Source organism: Mercenaria mercenaria, chromosome 5 (genome assembly GCF_021730395.1).
Source record: "Mercenaria mercenaria strain notata chromosome 5, MADL_Memer_1, whole genome shotgun sequence".
Classification (NCBI taxonomy): domain Eukaryota; kingdom Metazoa; phylum Mollusca; class Bivalvia; order Venerida; family Veneridae; genus Mercenaria; species Mercenaria mercenaria.
The window spans coordinates 65,264,811-65,288,975 of NC_069365.1; the positions used below are offsets into that span (position 1 = coordinate 65,264,811).

Consider the following 24,165-nt stretch of genomic DNA (forward strand, 5'->3'; position numbering starts at 1 on the left):
TTAGAGGTCAAAGGATACAAGAATAAAAACCTTGTCCGGAGCATTTCTTCTTCATGCATAGAGGGATTTTGATATAACTTTGCACAAATGTTCACCACTATGAGGCGGAGTGTCATGCGCAAGAACCAGGTCCCTAGGTCAAAGGTCAAGGTCACACTTAGAGGCCAAAGGTCAGATACAAAAATGACTTTGTCCGAAGCATTTCTTCTTCATGCATGAAGGGATTTTTGATGTAACTTGGCACAATTATACACCATCATGAGACAAAGTGTCATGCGCAGTTCCCTTCTTTAGAATTACTTCCCTTTGTTGTTACTATAAATAGCTTATATTGTAACTTTTTCATTACTAGTCGTAGGGAAAAATCGAGACCACTTTTCTGTAGTACAACATGCATGCTACATCCAATTATGAGGTGTTTTTTGACCAATCTCTACCTGGTAAAGATTTTTGTGTGGACTTACAATTTTTTTTTTTTTTTTTTTTTAAGATTATCTTCCCTTAGTTGTTACTATAAATAACTTATATTGTAACTTTTTTATAATTGACCGTAGGGAAAAAACAAGACCACTTTTCTGTGGTACAACATGGATGTTACTTTCAAATTTTAGGTGTATTTTAAGGTATCTCTACCTGGTAAGGAGTTTTTTTGTGGACTTAGAAAAACAAATGACTTACAATGATTACTAAACAACCACAAAATTAAAATTCCCTTTGCAAATACAGGTGCTAGAGTAAAGAAAATTGCTGTGACGGGCGTATATTGTGACATTCTGGCACTCTTGTTTTTTATTTTACTTTTTTCGGTGGGGTTTACGTGTATTTGTATTTATCTACTGTTTATTTAAAGTCGTTTAAACACTATTTCAGATTAGTTCAGCTTTACATTCCGGTTAAACACGCGTTCCAACGTATTTAAATCAGCATTTTATTTTGTAAAATTCTCGGTTATGCAGCCAATGTAAACAAGTTCATTCAGTGTATTTTCACTCGTATGGGAAAAAAACTATCAAAGGGCGGAGTTACCTGTATAGACGATATCCAAAAATAGCTTCAGCATCGCTGCTTTAGTGACGTAAAGGTAAAACTCTATCGATTTAAAAAAAGATGAAAGGGCAATTTGATTTGCAAACAGTAGTATCATGTTTTACACCTTATACTCAAGAAACATATGAAAATTAGTCTTTTAAAAGGTTATTTGCTAAATAAAGTATTCAGCAGTGTGTAAATGACGTCATAAACACACTAAAATGGCTGCCTCCATTATCGGCCATTTTCTTACATTTCAAACTGCCATATCTTTTTCAATAGTTGTCCGATCTTAAAAATTCTTTTAGCGTTATGAAAGGCTTAATGATGGCTTTCATATAGAATTAACTTATTTTCAGGCTTTCCTTACCCTTTAAGAATAAAATTGGGGGTGACTTGGGTATAAGGTATGCTTAAATGCACTAAAATGTGTGTCAAGGAAAACCCTGCTCCATATTCCCAATTGACCCTCAAAAAATTCTGAATGCATCATTGATAATTTTTGACACAAATTGTCATACCTAATTTTGTAAAGTAAGCACTGATTTGTGCATCTGTATGAATTAGTTTCATGGACTGTGACCAGAGTTTAAATTGAATAGCCTTCTGGGTCTTTATATATTGTATATTGTCTATACCACATAAAATAGTAGACTGCTTAGAAAGCACATAAAGATCACCTAATAAGGCACACTGTTCAAGAAAATGGCTTAAAACATGTTTGATATTGTCTGCTTGGTGCTGGAAAGAAGTGCTGCATGGTCTTTAGTAACAGCCTGTATGTCAAGATAATTTTCAAATGAAATCCAGGCGTATAAATAATTGTCAAAGCAACCCCAATAAAGCCCATTTTCTTAGCTCATCTGATTTTTTGAAAAAAAATGATGAGTTATTGTCATCACTTGAGGGGTTGTCGGCGACGGCGTCGGCGTCTGCGTCGGCGTTGCCTGGTTAAGTTTTATGTTTAGGTCAGCTTTTCTCCTAAACTATCAAAGCTATTGCTTTGAAACTTGGAATACTTGTTCACCATCATAAGCTGATCCTGTACAGCAAGAAACATAACTCCATCTTGCTTTTTGCAAGATTTATGGCCCCTTTTGTACTTAGAAAATATCAGATTTCTTGGTTAAGTTTTATGTTTAGGTCAACTTTTCTCCTAAACTATCAGAGCTATTGCTTTGAAACTTGGAATACTTGTTCACCATCATAAGCAGACCCTGTACACCAAGAAACATAACTCCATCTTGCTTTTTGCAAGATTTATTGCCCCTTTTGGACTTAGAAAATCAGTTTTCTTGGTTAAGTTTTATGTTTAGGTCAGCTTTTAGCCTAAACTATCAAAGCTATTGCTTTAAAACTTGCAACACTTGTTCACCATCATAAGTTGACCCTGTACAGCAAGAAACATAACTCCATCCTGCTTTTTCGAGATTTATTGCCCCTTTTTGACTTAGAAAATCATTTTCTTGGTTGAGTATTATGTTTAAGTCAACTTTTCTCATAAACTATCAAAGCTATTGCTTTAAAACTTGCAACAGTTTTTCACCATCATAAGTGGACACTGTACATCAAGAAACATAACTCTATCCTGCTTTTTGCAAGAATGATGGCCCTTTTTAGACTTAGAAAATCATGGGTAGGACAATATTTCTATTTCACAAAAAAAATCAGATGAGCGTCAGCACCAGCAAGGCGGTGCTCTTGTTTTATTTATTTCTCTTTTGTCAGTTTTAAACAGTTGATAATAATTATAATAATGACTCCCTAGATTTTATAATGATCCCAAAGTTAAACATGATAATGACCATCTGTTAAAATTTCTGAATGGAAACCTTGTTACACGGACAGTGGTTTATTATTGTAAGTGTCATTTATTTACTTGCTCACTTGGATCCAAAGGGCCAGGGTTTAGTGCTAGGATTATGTTTTGCCATCCATGTGCCCATTGCATGTCAACAACTACTTCAAATGATTTCTTGATGATTGTCCACAAGAAGTGCTTGATTGCATTGAACCACATTTAGCTGCAAACATCCTCTAAAGTAAGGGTTCCGAAAATGTTAAAATGATGGCTAAGACCCCCTTGATGGATGGGAGGCAGGGCCTCAGAGGTATCAATCATCAAAGCAGAAAGACCTTAAAGTATGTGTTTTATTACAGATATATTTGGAGAGTTGAGTACTTCTGATGAGGATGATGAAAAAGATGTGAATATAATGGACAGTGAGGAGGATGTAACTCGGCAACAGAACTACCTGAAGATGGAAGACAGTAATTCACAGCAGATCAAACAAGAAGACCTCATCAATCTAGACAGCTTTGTACTACCAGTTGGTCAGGGACTGGAGGATTCACAAGCATGTATGTATCATAGATGGAGTCCACCTCCTTTGAAAGATAGTATTATCTAAAATTGCAGTCTCTTATAGCAAACAGGCTTCATCCTTAGAAACTGTGTTACAATATCTACAACACAGGCTTTCTTATACCTAAGTCTGAAGTGTGCACATCGTCTAATCACCGCTATAGAATCTATGTCACAATATCTGCAACACAGGCTTTCTTATATCTAAGTCTGAAGTCTGCACATCGTCTAATCACCGCTATAGAATCTATGTCACAATATCTGCAACACAGGCTTTCTTATATCTAAGTCTGAAGTCTGCACATTGTCTAATCACCGCTATAGAATCTATGTCACAATATCTGCAACACAGGCTTTCTTATACCTAAGTCTGAAGTCTGCACATTGTCTAATCACCGCTATAGAATCTATGTCACAATATCTACAACACAGGCTTTCTTATACCTAAGTCTGAAGTCTGCACATCGTCTAATCACCGCTATAGAATCTATGTCACAATATCTACAACACAGGCTTTCTTATATCTAAGTCTGAAAACTGCACATCGTCTAATCACCGCTATAGAATCTATGTCACAATATCTACAACACAGGCTTTCTTATACCTAAGTCTGAAGTCTGCACATCGTCTAATCACCGCTATAGAATCTATGTCACAATATCTACAACACAGGCTTTCTTATACCTAAGTCTGAAGTGTGCACATCGTCTAATCACCGCTATAGAATCTATGTCACAATATCTACTACACAGGCTTTCTTATACCTAAGTCTGAAGTCTGCACATCGTCTAATCACCGCTATAGAATCTATGTCACAATATCTACAACACAGGCTTTCTTATACCTAAGTCTGAAGTCTGCACATCGTCTAATCACCGCTATAGAATCTGTGTCACAATATCTACAACACAGGCTTTCTTATACCTAAGTCTGAAGTCTGCACATCGTCTAATCACCGCTATAGAATCTGTGTCACAATATCTACAACACAGGCTTTCTTATACCTAAGTCTGAAGTCTGCACATCGTCTAATCACCGCTATAGAATCTGTGTCACAATATCTACAACACAGGCTTTCTTATACCTAAGTCTGAAGTCTGCACATCGTCTAATCACCGCTATAGAATCTATGTCACAATATCTACAACACAGGCTTTCTTATACCTAAGTCTGAAGTCTGCACATCGTCTAATCACCGCTATAGAATCTATGTCACAATATCTACAACACAGGCTTTCTTATACCTAAGTCTGAAGTCTGCACATCGTCTAATCACCGCTATAGAATCTATGTCACAATATCTACAACACAGGCTTTCTTATACCTAAGTCTGAAGTCTGCACATCGTCTAATCACCGCTATAGAATCTATGTCACAATATCTACAACACAGGCTTTCTTATACCTAAGTCTGAAGTCTGCACATCGTCTAATCACCGCTATAGAATCTATGTCACAATATCTACAACACAGGCTTTCTTATACCTAAGTCTGAAAAACCTCCTTAAATTGCAGTCTCTTAGAGCAAACAGGCTTCATCCATAGAATCTGTGTTGCAGTATCTACAACTGCACACACGCACACTGTTTCAGCACTCCCCACCCACTCCCCTTACACACAGACATACCTCCCACCAAAACAAAAAAATTCCTTAAAGTTTGATTCCATCCTCCTCTGATATAACCATTCGGGCATATATTACTGTGCTTGGCAGAGTTCTTGTTTGCATTGTAGCTGTCTCAGTAGCCTCGTACCAGTTTTGACAAGGGGGGTATGTAGGGACTCGGACAGTGTTTTATGGATTCTGCAATAACCTAAATAGTATTTAAGATATTTTAAAGAAAAACTTGATACTGTGATAAAGGAGGTTATACATGTTCCATTAATTTTAGGTCAACTTTCTCATGAATTTTAATTACATCTACTCATGAACCCCTTGAAGGATCTTCACTACAATAGGTCTGTAGCATCCTTTAATTGATCTTTTTGAAGACTTTTGAAATGATTATTTCAGATTGCACTCAGAGATTTGACTACTTGTGGACTAGAAAAGAGTTACTGCCATATTGTACCCTGATGGTTCTGCTCCACTGTAGCTATATGCTTAAACATTCACACATCTTTCTCAAAGTCTCAGATACATATTGCTGAAACATGGTTGGATGATAGTAAACTATAAGGAGATCTGTCTACACATGATATACCCATCTGGCTGTCATCCGCGCAGTCTGGTCAGGCTCCATGGTGTTCGCTTTTAAAACCTATTGGAATTGGAGAAACTGTTAGCGAACAGCATGGATCCTGACCAGACTGTGTGGATGCGCAGGCTGGTCTGGATCCATGCTGGTCGCAAACCCACTATGTTGTTTTTCTCATGGCACGGCTCATATAATAACTTGATAAGACTTACATTATGTACCGGTAGTTTAGAGTAACTTGTTACAATGATTTAGATCCATCAGGATACGAGAAGGGCAGTAACTCTGTTAGTCTTTCCTAGTCTGTAACAGCTGTTGTTATTTCAGCGGCAGATATGCAGATGAAGCTCAGTGATTTAGGGAGTCAGCTTGAAGATATGACACAGGACATGAAAAGAGAGACACTTGATGCTACAAAAGATATATTAGATAGTTAGCAGTAACCTGCAGGTAAGATATTTGGAAGTATATATTCTTGATTTTTGATATGTATTTCATACAGTCAAACATTTACTAGGGACCACCTCTGAAAAAAGATCACTGTTCATCTTGGTTTGAAGAGACATCTTTCTAAGTTTTCATAGACCTGAAAATCTGTTAACAATGACCACTTCTTCCCTTTCCTAAAGGTGGTCTTCATTAATGGGTTCAATTATAAATCTATTTTTGTTGGAATGTTGCATTAATATGGCAGAAACGTTGTTAGCTATCTTAGAGTTATAGATTTATTTGCAGATGAGTTTTCAACATAAACCAGAGTGCCAAACTGTCACAATATACGCCTGTCACAGCAGTTTAAATACTCGACTAGGGGCCTCTGTGGCCAAGTGGTTAAGGTGTCTGACTTGGAATCACTTGTCCCTCAACGATGTGGGTTCGAGCCTCGTTGGGGGTGTTGAATTCTTCATGTGAGGAAGCCATCCACCTGGCTTACGGAAGGTCAGTGGTTCTACCCAGGTGCCCGCTCGTGATGAAATAATGCATGGAGGGGACACTGGGGTCTTCCTCCTCTGTCAAAAGGTGGAAAGTGGCCATATGACCTATAATTGTGTGAGTGCGACGTTAAACCCAACAAAATAGAATAAATAAATACTCCACATTTGTCTGCTGCGTGATATTCCACTGAAGCAGCATTACAAAGTTCGGCATTGTGCTCACTGCTACAAGCAGACACCGTCATTTATATGACTAAAAAATTGTTGCTAATGACACTAAACCCAAAGGCATACACATACACCATACACTATACTTACTGTGTGTGTGTGTGTGTTCGGGTTTAATGTCTTTTTCAACATTTTTCAGTCATATAAACGACGGTGTCCACTTGTAGCATTGAGCGCAATGCCCAACTTTATAGTGCTGCCTCATTGGAATATCACGCCATAGACACGTGGCATGATACCCCACTCAGTCACATTATACTGACACCGGGCTGACCAGTCCTAGCACTATCCTCTTAATGCTGAGCGCCTAGGGAGGAAGCTACATAGTACCATTTTTTACGTCTTTGGTATGACGCGGCCTGGGATCGAACCCACAACCTCCCGCACTTGAAGCGGACACTCAACCACTAGGCTACCAAGGCAGTATTATACTTATTGAGCAGACTGGTTGTCAGTTTTCTCAGATTAAACTAATTCAAGGGCCATAACTCCAGAGCAACAAAAATTACCCTGTTGGTTGTCAAACTTGGCCAAGATAATATTCCCATAAACATTCTTACTAACTTCGGTGAACATTGGATATGGACTTATTAAGTAACTAAGCAGACACTGTCAGATTTTTTAATTTTAAGTAAGTAAAGAGCACCTTGCATTATCTGGCTGGTTATCTAACTTGCTTGACATATTTTGCTTAAAAACTTTGTGACCCAGTTTGGTGGTTATTGGATAAGAACTGCTCAAGTTTAACTTACTGAATGGTCAGCTTTCACAACTTTGAGTAGTTCAGAGAGACTTGGAGGATCCAGATGGTTATAGAACTTGGCCAAGATATCATGTACATAAACATGATTACCAAGGTTTGGGAATATGGGTATGAACTGCTGAAGTTAAGAGAGTGCACATTTTTTAAATTAGTGGTCGCCTGCATGCCTGCTGCCGTAGTTGTACCTATAATTCGGCCCAGTCTGGGGTGGTACAAAAACTAAAATACTGGTTTACAGATAACAGGCCACCAATTGTTTACACATAGACTTTTATTAAAACATGGAGTGTAGCCTTATGTACATTTGACCCCTGCCCACTTAGCTCAGTAGGGAAAGTGCAGATCTATGGATTGCAATGCCCACTTAGCTCAGTAGGGAAAAAGCAGATCTATGGATTGTGGGGCCGTGAGTTCGAGCCCTGGGCGCGGCATATGTTCTCCATGACGATTTGATAAAAGACATTGTGTCTGAAATCATTCGTCCTCAACCTCTGATTCATGTGGGGAAGTTGGCAGTTACTTGCAGAGAACAGGTTTGTACTGGTACAGAATCCAGGAACACTGGTTAGGTTAACTGCTCGCTGTTACATAACTGAAATACTGTAGAAAAACGGTGTTAAACCCAAAACAAACAAACAAACTTATATATATTTGATCACATTTTTAGCTCGACTATTCATAGAATAGTAGAGCTATTGCACTCGCCCATGCGTCGGCGTCCGCGTCCGCGTCCGCGTCCCGATTTTGGTTAAGTTTTGTATGTAAGCTGGTATCTCAGTAACCACTTGTGGGAATGGATTGAAACTTCACACACTTATTCACTGTGACAAACTGACTTACACTGCACAGGTTCCATAACTCTATTTTGCTTTTTTACAAAATTATGCCCCTTTTTCGACTTAGAAATTTTTGGTTAAGGTTTTGTATGTAAGCTGGTATCTCAGTAACCACTTGTGGGGATGGATTGAAACTTCACACACTTATTCACTGTGATGAACTGACCTACATTGCACAGGTTCCATAACTCTATTTTGCTTTTTTACAAAATTATGCCCCTTTTTCGACTTAGAAATTTTTGGTTAAGCTTTTGTATGTAAGCTGGTATCTCAGTACTTACTAATGGGAATGGATTGAAACTTCACATACTTGTTCACTGTCATGATCTGACATGCACTAAGCAAGTCCCATAACTCTGCTCTTTTTTTTCTCAAAATTATGCCCCTTTTTCGACTTAGCAGTTTTTGGTTAAATTTTTGTATGTAATCTGATATCTCAGTATCCACTAATTGGAATGGATTGAAACTTCACACACTTGTTCACTGTCATGATATGACATGCAGTACAGAGGTTCAATACCTCTACTTTGCATTTTACAAAATTATGCCCTTTTTTCAACTTTTGTATTCATTCAATTGACAAGGCTATTGAATAGTCGAGCGTTGCTGTCCTCCGACAGCTCTTGTTTTTTCTAGAACTAATTTATTTACACCAAAAGAATGGATGAAAAACATATGTGAATGATTTGACCCAATTATATTTTTGGATTGTGGGAGGAAAGCATGTGATGTAACTTTTTTTCAGTATTATCAAATGTAGCAAATACTGTCAAAATATATGATTAAACATTTAAATGCTGTAGAGCAGGTTGAATTTTAAAAACAAGTTACATGAAATACCATTTTCTTTTCAGCACTTAAAGTACATTTGTTGTGAAAAAATCTGCAGCAAGGAACACTCCAAAGTGTAGAGAATACAAAAACTTGTTCTTAGTACATGGTAGATGTACAGCCATATAACAGAAACCTGTAGTAGAACAGGATTTTACCGGTGTTCCAGCAAAGTTAATGTATGATGGCATACACAGCACTAATCCTCGAATAGGAACAAATTTCAGATTGTTACTGAATGGGAGACAATACAGGTTTATTTAACAAGTGAAGTATGTTACCTGATCTACCTGGGATGGTTATGGAGTAACATTTAATTTAGCTCTTTGAGGCTTAGCTGTTCCTAACTGATTGTTACCGCTATACATCAAGATTGAAATTGATCAACTTTAGATAAAGGGAGCGTGCAAAATTCTCAACCTGTGTAAGAACAAATGGATATACTGCTGACATGAATGGAGGTACACTCACTGAATTTTCATGACATATTCCAGCATTCAGTGAAGTTAATCCAAGTAGAGTATACATAAAATACTTCCAATTTTGCACTTTTTGTGTCCTGTTCCACCCCCCCACCCCACAAAGTTTTTTTTGCAGGGAGGGGAGCACCTAGAGTTGCCCTTGTCCGTTCATCGGTCAGAATTTGTGTTGTACATATCTCAAAAAGTATCAGGCCCAGAGTCATCAAACCTCACAGGATTGTTATTTAGCACTGGAAGTTGTGCACCTGATGTTTTAATTTAGATCTCACAAAGTCAGACCAGAGAAATGACCCTTGACTTAGTTGAAAATAATGCATAAAAAAAGGCCTAAGTTTGTGTCACATGTATCTCAAAATGTATTTTGTATGTAAAATTTCCCCCCTTTGTTGTGGGGATCACTCTACTAAATTAGTTTGTAGATATACAAAACACAAATCATTACTCAAATTACATTTTAATCTACGCTTAAGTCATGTTATAATGATTATGTACAGCAATTGTTTCAAAATCAGTTTTCTTTCTCTCACACATATTTGTGACTTTGTAACCTCAGAAATCCCAGAAAAAGCCAGATAAACCTAGAAAAGCACAGAAAACATGAAAACAACCCCTTTATACCAGTTACAAGATACTAAAAGCTATCCCCCTGATATAGAATGTTGTCTCATAAATTATAGCATTATCCTTGCCAGCTAGGTAGCCAAAACCCTAGAGATTTATGGAGCTACATGTTGACATACACACTGACCCTAGCTGACCCCAGCATCCTGAAGAAAGAAGCAGAGATTCTCTGCAATGAAATACTCTTAAGGGAAAGAAAATAAGACCACATTTAAAATATTTATAAAATTATAACAATTTGACCCAGGATTATGAATTACAGAAATATTATTCTGCATGTGAAGTTGTGCACCTGGGGTTAAGGTAAAGATATCATTCTGTCAGACCAGAATTATGGCCTTTGACTTAGTCAAAAATATGTATATAAGGACATAAAAGTTTGTGTCGCACATATCTCAAAAAGTATTTGACCTAGGGTCATGAAACATCATAGGAATATTATTCAGCATGTGAATTGTTTATCTTGGATTTTGTTCCGGTTTTCTTTCTGTCAGACCAGAGTTATGGCCCTTAATTGTCAAAAATATGCATAAAGGGCATAAAAGTTTGTGTTGCATGTTACTCAAAAAGTATTTGAGTTAAGAGTCATAAAACATTAGTGAATTGTTATGTAGCTTGTAAAGTTACGCACCCGGTGTTCTGTTTGGAATTTTACACAACCAGACAAGAGTGATGGTCCTTGACTTAGTGAAAAATAGACATTTTATGTGTAAAAGTTTGTGTTGCATACATCTTATAAAATATTTCACCTGTCATGAAACCAAGTAGGAAAATTAATTATTATCCAGCATGTGAATTTGTGCACCTGAGGTTTTTTTTTATTTGATTTTGCAAGATTAAGGTTATGGCCCTTGACTTAGTCAAACAATCAAAGTTTGTGTCCCATGTATATCAAATTGTGCTTGACCTAAAGTCATAGAGTCATTATTAGAGGATAAATATTTAGCATGTGAAGTTGTGCACCTGGTATTCTCTTTGGAATCTCACTTAACTAGGCCAGACTTATGGTCCTTCTTTTAGTGAAAAAAGTGCTTAAAAGTTCAGGTTGCAAATGTCTTTTTTAAAAGATTTCACCTAGAGAAAACCATGTACAGTATACAAGTGGGATTGTGTCCGATGGAAACACATCTAGTAACATACTAATTCCCAAATCACAGCAAATTTTTATTTTTCTGCATAATATTTTTACACAAAACTATGATAAAATCTGTTTAACAAATTACACTTAAAGTTGAAGAAGTTTCTCAATTCCGTTCAATGGCCACCCTGGTGTCTTGTATTGGCCAAGGTAGACTGAGCCACTTTGAAAATTCACTGTACCTTATTTGTCTCGTGACTGACATGTCTGTGTCACTGTTTTTAGCTCCACTATTCGGAGAATAGGGGTGTTATTCTACTCGCCCCGGCGTCGGCGTGAGCTTTCTTGGTTAAAGTTTTTCGGCAACCTTTGTTTTTCTTTGTTACTATTGCTTGTGTCTTACTGTAACTTCACATTAACATTGTTCAGCATGGAAACAAAGTATGTGCTGGGGCTGGACCCATCATATCCAGGGTCATGGTCACCAGGGTGTTATACTTAGGTCATTAGCCCACCATCATCAGATGGTGGGCTATTAAAATCACTCTGCGTCCGTGGTCCGTCCGTCCGTCCGTTAACAATTTCTCGTTATCGCATCTCCTCAGAAACTACTAGGGGGATTTTGACCAAACTTTGTCAGAATGATGTATTGGTACCCTAGTTGTGTCCCCCTGAAAATCAGACTGGTTCAACAATTTATGAGTGAGTTATGGCCCTTGGTTTATTTCTATAATTTATATAGGGAAAAACTTTGAAAACCTTCTTGTCCAAAACCACAGAGCCTAGGGCTTTGATATTTGGTATGAAGCATCATCTAGTGGTCCTCTACCAAGATGATTCAAATTATTTCTCTGGGGTCAAATATGGCCCTGCCCTGGGGGTCACATGGTTTATATAGACTTACATAGGGAAAAACTTTGAATAACCTCTTGTCCAAAACCACAGGACCTAGGGCTTTGATATTTTGTATGTGACATCATCTAGTGGTCTTCAACTAAGATTGTTCAAATTATACCCCTAGGGTCAAATATGGCTCCGCCCTGGGGGTCATATGGTTTACATAGACTTATATAGGGAAAAACTTTGAAAATCTTCTTGTCCAAACCACAAAGCCTAGGGCTTTGATACTTGTAATGTAGCATCATCTAGTGGTTCTCTACCAAGTTTGTTCAAATTATCCTCCTAGGGTTAAATATGGCCACGCCCCGGGGGTCACATGGTTCATATAGACTTATATAGGGAAAAACTTTTAAAATGTTCTTGTCAGTAACTACAACATTCAAACTTGGACCACATGTATATTTTTGAGTGGCAAGATGAACCTTGACATGAGTTGACCTTGATTTTGACCTAGTGACCTACTTTCACATTTCTGTAGCTACAGCCTTCAAATTTGGACCACATGCATAATTTTGTGCACTGGAAAAAACTTTGACCTTTATTTTGACCTAGTGACCTACTTTCACATTTTTGAAGGTACAGGCTTCAAATTTGGACCATATGCATAGTTTCATGTTTCAAAATGAAATTTGACATTGATTTTGACCTAGTGACCTACTTTCACATTTTTCAAGCTACAGCGTTCAGATTTGGACTACATGCATAGTTTTGTGTACCGAAAAAAACTTTGACCTTGACATTGACCTAGTGACCTACTTTCACATTTTTGAAGGTACAGGCTTCAAATTTGGACCACATGCATAGTTTTTTATTCTGAAATAAAATTTGACCTTTATTTTGACCTAGTGACCTACTTTTACATTTCTCAAGCTACAGCCTTCAAATTTGGACCACTTGCATAGTTTTGTGTACTGAAATGACCTTTGACCTTTACATTGACCTAGTGACCTACTTTCACATTTTTAAGGTACAGGCTTCAAATTTGGACCACATGCATAGTTTTGTATTCCGAAATAAAATTTGACCTTGATTTTGACTTAGTGACCTACTTTTACATTTCTCAAGCTACAGCCTTCAAATTTGGACCACATGCATAGTTTTGTGTACGGAAACAAACTGACATTTACATTGACCTAGTGACATACTTTCACATTTTTTGAAGGTACAGGCTTCAGATTTGGACCACATGCATAGTTTTGTATTCTGAAGTAAAATTTGACCTGGATTTTGACCTAGTGACCTACTTTCACATTTCTCAAGCTACAGCCTTCAAATTTGGACCACTTGCATAGTTTTATGTACCGAAATGAACTTTGACCTTAAGAGTGACAGGGTGGCCACCGACTCTGGAAAACAGGGAAAACAGGGAAAAAGGCTAAAAAAAATTCCCTGCATGGAAAATTCAGGGAATTTGATAATTTTGAAAATATCAGGGAATTATCAGGGAATTTTTCAAAAATTGAAATAAAAAATTTAAAAGACTGTATAATTATGTCTTGGCTACTGGTGGTTTCTCTTCATAATAGTTACATTTATTTTATATACCGTAATACAGAATACTATACTTAGCAAATGCACTCACTGTTTGATGATTCTAAAACTGTTATTCATCAACTATAAGAGATATGTTTTTGTTTCTAAAATGGAGAGAAGTTAAAATGGAATTGAGCAACCATTGCCCCAGAGCTCAAATACTAATACATTGTACTTTGAAAGCAAGCAGAAGTTGTTACACAACTAAAAACTAAAATGAATTGAGTGTCAGTACATTACTGACATTAACAAAATGTATACCAACATTCGAATCATGCATTAGAAGCACCTGTGTATTGATAGAAGTTGCTTGTTAGACTTTTGCTAGTTAGTAACAAACATTAGCATTGGTCTTGAATAGCATAGTTATGAAATGTATTTTTAAAAACCGTAAGATTAGCAACTTCATGAGAAAACTCTTTGGCTTTGAAACCAGTAAAGGAATCAAGACTAGCCTGTACATTTTGTGTAGTCTGATCAGGATCCATGTTGTTTGTTTGTGCACATTAACTGTAACAGCCATAGGTCTATAAAATTAAAATGAACAGGATGGTTCCTGATCAGAGTACAGGCTTTTTTAATCCATACGGGCCACAAAGTCATTATGCTGGGGTCCCATGTCATGACTTGAGTTTTAAACTCAGTTTACCAGAAAGATGAATTGTTTTTATGAATGCAAGGAGGTGTTAACAGTTGTATGCTAATTTAGTGACTAATTTATTTTTGAGGAAACTTTAATGTCAGTTTTTGAAGACCATTTGTCTAGATTTAATATTTTTATTTTTAAGTTAAAAGTTAAAACTGCAGGAAAAGTTATTTCCCACTGCCTCATATAAGTAACTAAAGTGCTGGATTGTTTATGTGTATATGTAACATCCTGTTTTGATTTACATAGTTATACTAACATTAATAGTGTTTTAAATTCAAAGTGAAAACTGCTGTTACTGGTAGTTTTGTGAGTTGGCTTGTTAGAAACCTGAATTGCTAGAATGTTTGTGATGTAGAACATTGATAATGTTTCTAAAGTTCTATATTTGTAATTATATTTGCTTAAAGGCTTATTTGTAACCTTCTGCTTTAATATGCGGTATGATTATGAAGATTATGAAGATTGTAGTGTCTTTGTGGCATTGTAAAAGAGAATGTTAAATATCAGGCTCAGTTCATTTACATTAAAACATGATAACTGATTAAAGCTGTAATCACATTGTTAATTTGAATAATCAATGTTATAGGCAATAAAAGACACTGGAATTAGTATCACAACAAGTTACAAAATAAATAATGGTATGTACATGTATGTGAAATGTAAGTCATTGCTGCTGAAGTATTGTAGTTTTCTTTTTTGAGCTGTTTTGAGTTGTTACTTACCATGCTTACTACTCATACTGAAGTTGCTCATTGAGATCTTAAATTACCTATATAATTGATTATTCAAACAGGATTCTGAAAATAAAATAAATAATGAGTATATTTTCAAAATATAATAAATAAATATATTTTGGTATGTATATAAAATAGTTGTAAAATAAACAAGTTTATTGGTGGAGAAAGTATGGCTAGAAGGGGAGGATGGAGGCCATAATATTACTACATTATTTATATTCACAATTGTTGCTACGCTGAACAAAGTATCAGGGAAACTGACTATCCTGTCAGGGAAAAGTCAGGGAATTATCAGGGAAATTTACTTCAGATTTTTGGTGGCCACCCTGATTGACCTAGTGACCTTCTTTCACATTTCTGTAGCTACAGGCTTCAAATTTAGGACCACATGCATAGTTTTGTGTACCGAAACATACTTTGACCCTGACATTGACCTAGTGACCTACTTTCACATTTTTGAAGGTACAGGCTTCAAATTTGGACCACATGCATAGATTTGTGTTGTGTACGGAAATGAAATTTGACCTTGAGCTAGTCAGTAAGTCTTGAAATTTGGAACACTCAAAAATAGCACATTGGTGGGCGCCAAGATCACTCTGTGATCTCTTGTTTTTAAGGTTTAATGTTTTTCGGCAACCTTTGTTTTTCTGTCATATCGTTGTTACTATTGCTTATATCTTACTGTAACTTCACATAAACATTGTCCAGCATACAAACAAAGTATTTGCAGGGGCTGGGCCCATTATACCCAAGGTCAAGGTCACCAAGTTGTTATACTTGGAATTATTTTCATGTTAAACTTTTTCGAAAGCTTCGTTTATAGACATATCTTTGTATGTAAGTAGAGTTCTCTTATTGAGACATAAATTCATTTTACTGTCAAATCACTGAATAGTGGAGCGTGCTGTCTTTTGGACAGCTCTTGTTAATATTGTGCGCTTTCTCAGTCTTAAACTGACCCACCCGCTTAGCTCAGTAGGGAGAGCGTTGGTCTACGGATCCCGGGGTAGCGAGTTCGATCCTTGTGCAAGGCGTATGTTCTCTGTGACGATTTGATAAACATGATAAAAGACATTGTGTCTGAAATCATTCGTCCTCGATCTCTGACACTTCATGTGGGGAAGTTGGCAGTTACTTGCGGAGAACAGGTTTGTACTGGTACAGAATCCAGGAACACTGGTTAGGTTAACTGCCCGCCGTTACATAACTGAAATACTGTTGAAAAACGGCGTTAAACCCAAAACAAACAAACAAACAAACAGTCTTAAACTGTGCAAATAATTTCCCTTCATACGACCAACATTTCAGTATGTCCTGTTGCTTTTTTACGAAGCCAGTACCAAATTGTTCAATGGAGTTAAATCTTCATTTATATAAATGCCACATCTTAGTTATGAAGAGCTCCCGCCAATTTCGTAACATCTGTTTCAATTCTCGTTGAACAACATGGACAATAATCTGCCTATTTTTTCCAGGTTCGTAATCTCTAATTCTATGAGCAATGCTAGAGCTAAAAATAGAAAAACAATTTTAAATGAGTTCTTCTTATGACTTTTTCCCAAATTTATTCAAATGTGGGCACTTGACCCCTTTCAGGGGCTATTATTAGCTGTAAATAGAAAAGCTTTTAAACGACTTCATTTCATGAACCACTTGGTGGATCTTCATCAAACTTGGTCTGAATCATCATTATAGTGTTCTCCTTAATGTCGCACTTACCTGGTTTCATCTGTACTAATTGCTTGACAGCCGCCCAGTATAGATGAACATAGCACTCTCGTTGCATATGTCAGTTGTCAGTAATGAGTGTTGAACGTTTTCTATTACAGGACATGCTTGTGCAATCCTGTTGTGACCACTACCAGAGCATGGCAGGTTCTATGTAGTATCAACAGCATGCAGAAACTGAGATATTCTATCATATCTGTCTCTCATAGTTCTCTATCTTATGCTACATGTTCTTAACATGTCATAGTAGTTGTAGATTCTTAGGGCTACCTAAATTAGCACCAGCACTGTTTGAAATCCTATGTATGCCTAGATGTTTCTTCCATTAAATTTTGCAATTTTGGGTCTGATTTCCTCTGATGCTGTATCGATGCATATCTCCTTTTTCTCCCTCACAGTGTTGTCTTAGATTTCTGACTGGAATATCTGTTGGAAGAACTTAATCCTTGCCTTGTCATTGTCTTAAATTTTAACTGATTTAGGGTTACCATCAGTACTTCGATGCATATTCAATGCAAGTTATTTGTCCTAGCATTGTTGCAGAATTATAATCTATATTGGAATGTTGTCACTGGAATTGCAGGCTGTAATTTCCACAAAGGAAACATAGACATGATTTGAAATATCATAGTCATAATTATGGTTAACCCTTTTCTTTTGAATGGTGGTATGTTGAAATTTAATACACAAAGTCTAAAGAATGCCCTTTTGCATATGATAAAATGCAATAAAATAAGCAGTTATATTTATTGACTATAATAATTATATAAAATACAGCTACTAAATTTTAGTGGTCTGTAAGTTATCAGTACAGGATTTTTGAAATTTTGATGTATGTCTCACATAGATGCTGTCTGCAGTTTCTTCGATAACCATTGACTGGTAGTCATGGTCCATCACCGTCGCAAGGCTGACAATAAATTATGAGGTCTTCATTAGATCCCATGTAATTTTCAGTCAGATGCTTGTGGATGAGTGCGATGTGTAGAAAAGGTCTGTCTCTTATGAAACAAGTCTCACATGGATTCTTTCTGCAGTTTCTTCAATAACCATTGACAGGTAGTCATGGTGCATCACGGTCACAAGGCTGACAATAAATTTTGAGGTCTTCATCCGATCCCATGGATGTCTCACTCAGATGCTTTCTGTGGATGAGTGCGATGTGTAGAAAAGGTCTGTTTCTTGTGAAACAAGTCTCACATGGATTCTGTCTATAGTCTCTTCAATAACCATTGACAGGTAGTCATGGTGCATCACAGTCACATGGCTGACAATAAATTTTGAGGTCTTCATCCGATCCCATGTGTATGGCGATGATGAAAATTGTTTTGGCATCTTTTTCCCTAGGACAGCCATGTTTTAACTGAAAAATAGGATTATTAAGTTTGTTGTTTATTTTCATTTTATTTTCAGCTTACCTTAATTGACAGTTGATCTATTAGTATAGGTAGATGATTCAGTGTCCGTAGTCAGACATCCACAGTTATAATGTTAACACACACATATATCTATTGTCAGAATATTTGCTTAAATAAAATCTCTGATGAACTGAAGAATTTGATAGCGGTAAAAAAAATCAGCTCCCTAATTAGGTCATAGAAAAACTTTGTTGACACTCTACATGTCACAATTTCTACCTGATTTACATGAAATTGTGTCAGATTGAGAATGGTTGTATTTATACAGTCTGGGTCAAGTTTAAAACTGGTTCATTAGGGGTCAAAACTAGGCCACTAAGTCAAATCATTGATTACCTAATGAACAAGTTAGAGTCCATGTTTTCTAACTGATCTTTATGAAACCTAGTTAGAATATTTGTCTTTATAAATAATAGGTCAACTTCAAAACTGGCATTGGGCCAGATCAGAGAAAAACATTAATTACATTTTAGAGGTCACGTAGTTCCATGAAACATAGTAAAAATGTTCACATGCCCCTAAATACAAAGACCTGGGAGGCATATAGAGCTTGAAATGACTGCCCTTTCATCAGTCCATCGTTCAACATGAAGTGAACATTGGCATGTTATCAGGACTTTCAGTCAGTTGTTTTTATGCCCCCACCCCCTTCCTCCTTGTTCTGCAGCTGCAGAATCCAACCGTTACAGATGAAATGTGTTATGTGTTTTTAACATGAAGTGTATATGCACATAATACCTAGACTTTCATGTTTAATTTAGTTACACCCCTCCTTTTGACTAAACCATGTTAAAATTACATCTATACCTTGGGTACTCAACTCCTACAGTTTCTATCCAGTTCAAATGGAACTTGGTATCCATCATCAGCATGAAGTAGAAACGCACATGTCTTCTTCTATCAAGCATTTTCAGGGGGCATGTTTCATACAATGTTGACATCATTCTTATTGGTATCTAGGTCATTTTTAACCGGGTTCATCTTGGATAAAAAATTAGGTCACAAAGTCAAGACGTAGTAAATCGGTATTATTTTCCCTATTTCAACATTTTCCACTGATGTGATTTAAACTGTGTCTTTACAATATCTGTGTCAAGTTTGAGACTCGGTTATCTTGAGTAAAAAAGGTTAAGTTGTAGAAAGTTCTTGTCTTTTCCTAGCAACACCTTTCCACATGATTTTCGTAAATTTTCTTCTCTGAAATAAGATTATTAGAGTGTTTACTTTTATGAAATCAGTAGCTAATGCTAAACTGTCACATAGACATAAAACTAGGTCATAGGGGAAAAAAATAGAAAGAATTTATTGACACACTAGAAATCAGTTTGTCTGGATCTTCATGAAACTTCCACTAAATACAATTAATATACATTTATGGTCTAGGTCAGGTGAGAGACTTATGTTACTGAATGTCTTAAATTGAATTTTATTTTAATTGAATTTATAAAATAATAATAATATTATAGTGATATCAGTCCATCTGTCTGTCTGTTTCAAAAGTCTTTTTGCATTTTAATGCTGCTACCATGGGGGTGTGGGACATATAGTGTCACACCTGTCCATGTGTGTGTCCATAATATGTGAAACTGTGTGCACAAAATCCTGTCCACTGTATAATTTTGTTTTGCATGGTTATACTCTGGGGGCTGTTTTATCAACATCCAACGATGTGTCACAGGCATGTATTTGTCTAAAGAGGCCTATTCAGCTTTTAAAAACATGAAAGGATTGTATTAGCCAAAAGGATAAGCAGGTTTTTTTTAAATGTTCCTACAGATAGTATTCGCAAGATAAAGTAGGTCAAGTACTCTCATTTGTTTATAAACACTTGTGTTGGCGGGGTTAGGGGACCATAATCACTTCTTTGTAGTTTCGGACCAAAACTTGGTCCTGTCAGTGGCTGTACTTCTTCCCTAGTTTTTCGTTACCAGTCACCTCCTCAGCTAAAAATGCCACCTCTCCCGCGCTTCACTTTTTTTTGCCACTTTATCCTCTGTCATAATCAGTAATCAACAATTACCTAGACTGTGTCTCATGTGAATTACTGTTTACGACGAAGTCTGCGACATTGGTTCTGTGACACCTTCCATTAAACTGTCGTAAGACAATGTTGCAGAATAACTCTGGGTGGTCTCTTTTTTAGCTCACCTGAGCATGAAGTGCTCAAAGGTGAGCTTTTGTGATTGCCCTGTGTCTGTCGTACGTCGTTGTCCGTCCGTCGTCCGTCCGTCGTCAACAATTTGACTATTATCACTCTAGAGGTCACAATTTTTGTCCAATCTTAATGAAACTTGGTCAGAATGTTACTCTCAATTAAATCTTAGACAAATTTGATATTGGGTCATCTGGGTCAAAAACTAGGTCACCAGGTCAAATCAAAGGAAAAGCTTGTTAACACTCTAGAGGTCACAATTTTGACCCAATCTTATTGAATTTTGGTCAGAATGTTACTCACAATTAAGTCTTGGACGAGTTCGATTTTGGGTCATCTGGGTTAAAAAACTAGGTCACCAGGTCAAATCAAAGGAAAAGCTTGTTAACACTCTAGAGGGCACAATTTTGGCCCAATCTTACTGAAATTTGGTCAGAATGTTACCCTTAATAAAATCTTGGACGAGTTTGATATTAGTTCATCTGGGGTCAAAAACTAGGTCACCAGGTCAAATCAAAGGAAAAGCCTCTTAACACTGTAGAGGCCACATTTATGACTATATCTTCATGAATCTTGGTCAGAATGTTTATCTTGATAGTCTCAAGGTCCAGTTTGAATCTGTGTCATGTAGGATCAAAAACTAGGTCACCAGGTCAAATCAAAGGAAAAGCTAGTTAAAACTGTAGAGGCCATATTTATGACCATATCTTAATGAAACTTGGTCAGAATGTTAATCTTGATGATCTTTAGGTCAAGTTTTAATGTGGGTCATGTGGGTTCAGAAACTAGGTTACTAGGTCAAATCAAAGGAAAAGCTTGTTAACACTGTAGAGGCCACATTTATAACTTTATCTTCATGAAACTTAGTCAGAATGTTAATCTTGATGATCTTTAGGTCAGGTTCGAATCTGGATCATGTGGGGTCAAAAACTAGGTCACCGGATCAAATCTGAGGAAAAGCTAGTTAACACTTTAGAGACAACATTTATGACCATATCTTAATAAAACTTGGTCAGAATGTTAATTTTGATGATCTTTAGGTCAATAGGTCAGGTGAGCGATACAGGGCCTTCATGCCCCTTTTGTTTAATTATCTCCCTTTTTAGCTTGACTATAGGAAATATATGGAAAGCTTTCCTACTCATCGCATCAGTGTTGGCGTCTTTCCGCGTCCCCACCTTGGTTAAAAATTTTTTACATTTTTTTTATTTTTCTCATCTCTATAATTACTTGATGGATTACTTGATGGATTTGCTTTAATCTTAAAATGGTTATTCCTCATCATCAACCACATCATATGGCACAAGGGCCGTAACTCTCACACCAATATTTCTTGAATTATCCCCTTTTTACTTATTGAATTTGAGGTTAATTTTGATGCATTTTCACTATGTCTTAGTTATTGTGAAACGGATCTGATTCAGACTTGAAGTAGTTGTTCCACATCCTCACCCACATCATATGACACAAGGTACATTACTTTTTCATCAATATTTTATGAATTATGCCCTCTTTTTGCTTAGAATTGTACTTCTGTAGTGTTTTGATAGTCTTTATCTTTATCTCTCTTGTTACTTAATATTTTTGACACAGACTCAACCTATTGTGCAATATCTTCATCCACCATTGGAGTCATTAAACACTCGAGTGACAGCTCCAGTTTCCTCATATGTGCCCAGTTTCACTATCCAGCATCGAAATAGTAGAGTGCGCTGTCTCCTGTGACAGCTTGTTTGTCTTTCTCTTGTTTACTTTTAATGAGAATAGTGTGCAACATATTTAATATTATTGTTGTTATTAAACCAATAAGAGAAATTGTACTAGTTCTGTATTTTCTGTCACCTGAAGCCCTGTTTGTTAAACATGCACATGTTAGAGAGAAAAGGCTTCAGCTGTTTCTGACTCATTTTGTTATGTGGAAAATGAATAATTTAGTGCTTTGTGTTTGTTCATTTCATGTATAATCACAGTTTAAAAAAAGAATTTCATTAATATATAGGGTTTAAACTTGTTAACTACTATTTATTGGTGTTTTATAAACATGTGTGAAATTCTTTTGAACAATTCTGTTTAAGTTGACACTTCAGATATTTGATATAGAAAGCACACAATACAGGCCACAGTGCATAATGTTAAATTTCATTCTCCTAACAATTATGAATCATAAAGTTGGAGAACTGTATATGAAACTTCTACTTGACACCAGTCACCACCTGACACCTATAGCTCTTCCTTGTCTGATCTTTATTGCAGTGTTTGCACATTAAACAATATTGTCACAAACTGCATACTGCAGCTGCAAGTTGATTGATTGAGTGTCTTGTCATATATCAATCATTCTAGGTTTTGTTCAGTTTATTACATTTTTCATTGGGCAGGAGGTATGATAATGTGCCCATTTTTTATGTCCCCAAACTTTGGGATGTGGGAACATACTGTTTTTTGGTCAATTGTCTGTCAAAACCAATGATGTCCACATTTTAGCTCACCTGTCACAGTGGTCAGGTGAGCTTTTGTGATTGCTCTTCGTCCATCATGGTTCCACAATTTCTTGTGAACACCATAGAGACCTCATCTTGCAACCGATTGTAATCAAACTTGCACACAACTTGTATCGCTTAACATCTTGGTTCCTTTAGAAAACTGGCCAGATCCCATCATGGGTTCCAGAGTTATGGCCTCATAAAGGGTAAAAGTTTGCTATTTTGGCCTTTGCAGGCATATAGGACTTCATTTATGGTCTGATTTGAGAGAGACTTGCAAAATATCTGTAACAACAACAGATTTTGGATTCCATGATGAATCCGTCAGATCCAATCATAGGTTCCGGAGTTACAGCCCCTGATTGACCCCTGAAAGAGAAAAAATTAATTTTTACCTTGTGAACACGATAGAAGTGGCATTTTACATTCAATTTGACCATACTTGCACACAACTTAAGTCACAATAAAATCCTGGTCCCTTTTGAAAACCGGCTAGATTCCATCTTGGGTTATAGAGTTACTGCCTCTGAAAGGGGCAAGATTTTCTATTCTGGCCCTTTCATTCATATATAGGTTTAATTTATGCTTTGATTTGATACAAACTTGCACAGAATGTTTATCTTAATGATTTCTAGGAAACTTGCGCAGAATGTTTATCTTAATGATTCATATGCCAAGTTCAAAACTGGGTCATGTTTGGTCAAAAAATTGGTCACCAGGTCAAATCAAAGGAAAAGCTTGTTAACACCCTAGAGGCCACATTTATGACCCTATCTTCATGAAACTTGGTCAGAATGTTAATATTGTTGATTCCTATGCCATGTTCAAAAATGGGTCATATGGGACCAAAAGCTAGGTCACCAGTCAAATCAAAGGAAAAGCTTGTCAATACTCTCGAGACCACATTTATGACCCTATCTTCATGAATCTTGGTCAGAATCTTTATCTTGATGATTCCTAGACCAATTTCGAAACTGGGTCATGTGGGATCAAAAACTAGGTCACCTGCTTAATTCAAAGGAAAAGTTTGTTAACACTCTTGAGACCATATTTATGACCCTATCTTCACGAAACTTAGTCAGAATGTTTGTCTTGATGATTCCTAGACCAAGTTCGAAACTTGGTCATGTGGGGACAAAAACTAGGTCACCATTCAAATCAAAGTAAAAACATACCAAGTTTCATGAAGGTAGGGTCAGT

The 24,165-nt window shown here is 36.6% G+C and overlaps 1 protein-coding gene across 1 annotated transcript in view; it reads left to right on the top strand.

The window, feature by feature from the left end:
• Positions 1-22,298, top strand: part of LOC123557440 (transcription initiation factor TFIID subunit 7-like) — a 42,482-nt gene extending 20,184 nt beyond the window's left edge. Inside the window, exons 7-9 of the mRNA XM_045348893.2 lie at positions 3,190-3,390; positions 5,919-6,041; positions 9,208-22,298. Of these exons, the coding sequence (XP_045204828.1) occupies positions 3,190-3,390; positions 5,919-6,028 (311 nt within the window). The 3' untranslated portion in view covers positions 6,029-6,041; positions 9,208-22,298. The remainder of the gene's footprint in view (positions 1-3,189; positions 3,391-5,918; positions 6,042-9,207) is intronic.
• The last annotated feature ends 1,867 nt before the right edge of the window (positions 22,299-24,165 follow it).